The following is a 3,752-nucleotide window of genomic DNA, read 5'->3' on the forward strand; positions in this document are numbered from 1 at the left end:
ATACCTCGGTGAAGAGGATCAAGTCATTCCGTAGTTCGAAATGGGTGGGTTTTTTTTGCGTCCTAACTTTTGCCTAGGCCGCCTCTTTCGAGGTTTTCAACCTAGCGGACTTTATTTTTTTTGGATGTCCTAACTTTTTCCTAAGCCGTCTCTGTCGAGGTTTCAACCTAGCGGATATTTTTTTTGGACCGTGCACAGTTTATACTCTTGCGGGCCATGAGTAACATGCAGTTTATGCTCGTACGTCAAGGAGCGTATTTGTTTTCTTCAAGGATAGTATCTTTTCATGAATTTCTCGTTGATGGGGCCAATCCGCAAACCTTCCGAGTCAACTATCTTGTAAGCGCCACTTGAGTATACCTCTTGTACAATATATGGTCCATCCCACTTAGCAGAGAATTTGTCCTCATATCGACGAGAGGTAATAATAGGCCTTTTGACCACAAGAACTTGGTCACCCACTTGGAAAGATCTAAGGCGTACCCTTTTGTTAAATGATTGAGATAGGCGAGCTTGATAACATTCAAGGCTTTGTTGAGCTTATAGCCTCTTTTCATCAAGATCTTCCAATTCTTCAAGGCGTAACCGAGCATTTTATTCATCGGTGAGTCCTTCTTGAATGGCAAGCCGCAACGATGGAATTTGTCGCTCAAGTGGAAGGACCGCTTCAACACCATAAATAAGTGAATAAGGAGTCGCTTGCGTTGGTGTGCAATATGTGGTCCTGTATGCCCAAAGAACTTATTCCATCTTTTCATGCCAATCTCTCTTAGACTTAGAAACAACCTTTTTCAACAAGTTGCAGAGTGTCTTGTTAAATGCTTCGGCAAGTCCATTGACAGCAACATAATACATGGAGGAATACTTGAAGCCAAAAAGATCACATATTTTATTCATCAACTTGTTATCAAATGCCTTACCATTGTCTGTCAATATATATCATGGAATGCCAAATCGATAGATAATATTGACTCGGATGAAGTTAGCTACATTTTCCTTTTTTACTTCCTTAAGAGAAACAGCTTCTGCCCACTTCGAAAAGTAATCAGTTGCGGCCAAAATGTATAGATGTCCACCAGAAGACTTTGGCAATGGACCAACAACATCCAAACCCCAAGCATCAAATGGCCAAGAAACAATAGTTGGGTGTAATACTTCAGATGGTTGATATATGAAGTTAGCATGGAATTGACAAGATTTACACCTCCGAGCGTAATCCAAACAATTTTTCACCATGGTTGGCCAATAATACCCATTCTTTTTATGTGGAAATGAAGTTTTGGCCCAGATTGATGCGCGCCACATACTCCAGAGTGTGCTTCTTGCAATGCTTGAAGGGATTCGTCAGTCCCCAAACAACGTAGGAGCACTCCATCAAATGATCGTCTGTAGAGTGTATTCTTGTAATAAAGAAAATGAGGGGCTCTCCTTCGAATCCATTTTCCTTCAAGGATTTTCTGGCAATATACCGTAACAAAGATAATCTATTAATGGTTGTCGCCAGTCTTCAATTTCAACCCCAAGAATGGAAGCAATATGCTCAACTTCGCTTTCTTCTTCCTTATAGTCATTTGGTGGAGGAACTACCCATCTTTGGCAAACAACTACTTGTGTCTGATCAGGCAAAGATAATGTAGAAGCTAAGGCTGCTAATGAATCAACTCTCTTATTTTCTTTTCTCGGTACGTGTTGAATAGTTACCTCTCCAAGACAACTTACCAATCTTTGAGCATATTTGTAATATGGCACCAACTCTAGCTTCTTGACCTCATAGCTACCCAAAATCTGATTAATCACTAAATTGGAATCTCCAAAAACTTGTAATTGCAATTGTTTGATATCCACAGCCATTTCAAGCCCAAGTATGAGCGTTTGATATTCAGCAACATTGTTGGAGCACCGTTGTGTCAGAGTGAAAGAATAGGTCAAAACTTCTCCTTGAGAAGTGATAAACATTATTCCAGTGCCAGCTCCTTCACGATGTGCAGCGCCATCAAAATACATCTTCCAAGGAGGCTGAATTTCTATGATCATTGCATCTTCATTAGGCAATTTATCAGACAACTCCCAATCATCTGGAATCAGATGGTCAGCTAGGAAGTCTGCTAATGCTTGTCCTTTTTACTGCCTTTTGAGGAACATACACAATTTCAAATTTTTGAAACTAGAGGTACCACCTCGCTAATCGATCACTTAGGACTGGTTTAGACATGACAAACTTGATAGGGTTTGCTCTTGAGACAAGTCGCACAACGTAAGCTTGGAAGTAATGCTTCAGCTTTTGAATAGAGAAGACAAGTGTCAAACATAACTTCTCAATAGGCGAATACTTGAGCTCATTTGGCGTCATCATCCTACTCAAGTAATAAAGCGCATTTTCTTTGCCATCATTGTTTCCTTAAGCGAGAAGCGTTCCTACTAACCTTTCATGTGCTAAAATGTATAATATTAATGGCTTTCCAGGTACGAGGGCTGCCAGTACTGGAGGTTTCATCAGATAAGACTTAATGCTTTCAAAACCATTTCTTCAAGCTTGGTCCCATTCAAAAGGAACCCCTTTCTTCATGAGGCGACTAAATGGTTGGCATCTTCCAGCTAGATTCGAAATAAATCTTCTAAGATATGCCAACTTACCCTGCAAGCTTTTTAATTCATGAATATCTTTAGGCTCGGGCATTTTCAAGATAGCATCCACCTTAGCTTGATCAATTTCGATACCTCGACGTCGAACAATAAAACCAAGAAACTTCCCAGAAGTAACTCCAAATGCACACTTCAACGGATTCATTCTGAGTTGGTATCTCCGAAGCCGTTCAAATACCATCCTCAAATCATGCAAGTGATAATCTTTCTTTCTTGACTTTACTACCAAGTCGTCAACATAACACTCCACGTTTTTATGAAGCATGTCATCAAAAATATTTTGCATGGCATGTTGATATGTAGAACAGCATTCTTCAAATTGAAAGGCATTACCTTGTAGCAGTATATACCTTTAGGGGTGCGAAAGGCAGTAAGTTCTTCATCCTTCGGTGCCATGCGAATTTGATTATATCCAGATGAACCATCCATGAAAGACATTGTCTCGTATCCAGTTGTTGCTTCAATCATGAGCTCAGGGATATGAAGAGGAAATTCATCCTTAGGACAAGCGTTATTTAGGTCCCTAAAGTCAACACAAACTCCGATTTGGCCATTCTTCTTTCTTACAGGGACGATGCTTGAAATCCAAGTAGGATATTTAACTTTACGAACAAAACCAACATCAATTAGCTTGTTAGCTTCGGTTTCAATCAAGGGAACCAGTTCGGGTCTGAAGCGACGTTGTGCTTGCTTTACAAGACGAGCGCCTCGTTTGACAGCAAAATGATGAACAACCACCTTGGGGTCTAAAACTGGCATTTATTTGTAGCTCTAAGCATATACGTCTTTGAACTCCTTAAGCTGCTCAATATATTTTCTCTCTTCATCACTAGTTAGAGAGACACTTATATATGTGGGCTCTGGATCTTCAACTACTCCGAGATTGACTTCTTTTAGTGCATCAACCGTTATCTTCACCCCTTCTTCAAGCTCTGGTGGTGCATCTTTAGCGTCTTCATTCTCTTGAGGATCACCATCATTGAAAGATATGTGATGACATACATAAATATCAAGGCACTTTCCCTCGATTTTCGTATATGGTAAAGCATTTTGTTCATCACGAATGGTGATATGATATGATGGCCCCTCACTTTCTTCATCTTCCTACT

The 3,752-nt window shown here is 40.1% G+C and overlaps 1 protein-coding gene across 1 annotated transcript; it reads right to left on the reverse strand.

Moving 5' to 3' along the window:
• Positions 1–741: 741 nt before the first annotated feature.
• On the reverse strand, positions 742–3,402 carry LOC142161965 (uncharacterized). The gene is made up of 7 exons (XM_075218259.1): positions 2,994–3,402; positions 2,635–2,865; positions 2,424–2,481; positions 2,194–2,354; positions 1,720–2,075; positions 1,470–1,614; positions 742–926 (listed from the first exon to the last, which is right to left on the reverse strand). Exons 1-7 carry the CDS (start codon positions 3,400–3,402, stop codon positions 742–744), a joined length of 1,545 nt encoding a protein of 514 aa, XP_075074360.1.
• Between the last annotated feature and the right edge of the window lie 350 nt (positions 3,403–3,752).

The sequence above is a fragment of the Nicotiana tabacum genome, chromosome 7 (genome assembly GCF_000715075.1).
Source record: "Nicotiana tabacum cultivar K326 chromosome 7, ASM71507v2, whole genome shotgun sequence".
Lineage (NCBI taxonomy): Eukaryota > Viridiplantae > Streptophyta > Magnoliopsida > Solanales > Solanaceae > Nicotiana > Nicotiana tabacum.

Bases quoted from the DNA above. Each gene is read 5' to 3' on its own strand.
- LOC142161965 (XM_075218259.1), bottom strand. From the start codon at position 3,402: ATGCCAGTTTTAGACCCCAAGGTGGTTGTTCATCATTTTGCTGTCAAA. The intron at 2,355-2,423 runs GTTAGTAGGAAC...TTACTTGAGTAG, and splicing joins TACATTTTAGCACATGAAAG to GATGATGACGCCAAATGAGC. The intron at 2,076-2,193 runs GTGATCGATTAG...ATCTGATTCCAG, and splicing joins CATGTCTAAACCAGTCCTAA to ATGATTGGGAGTTGTCTGAT.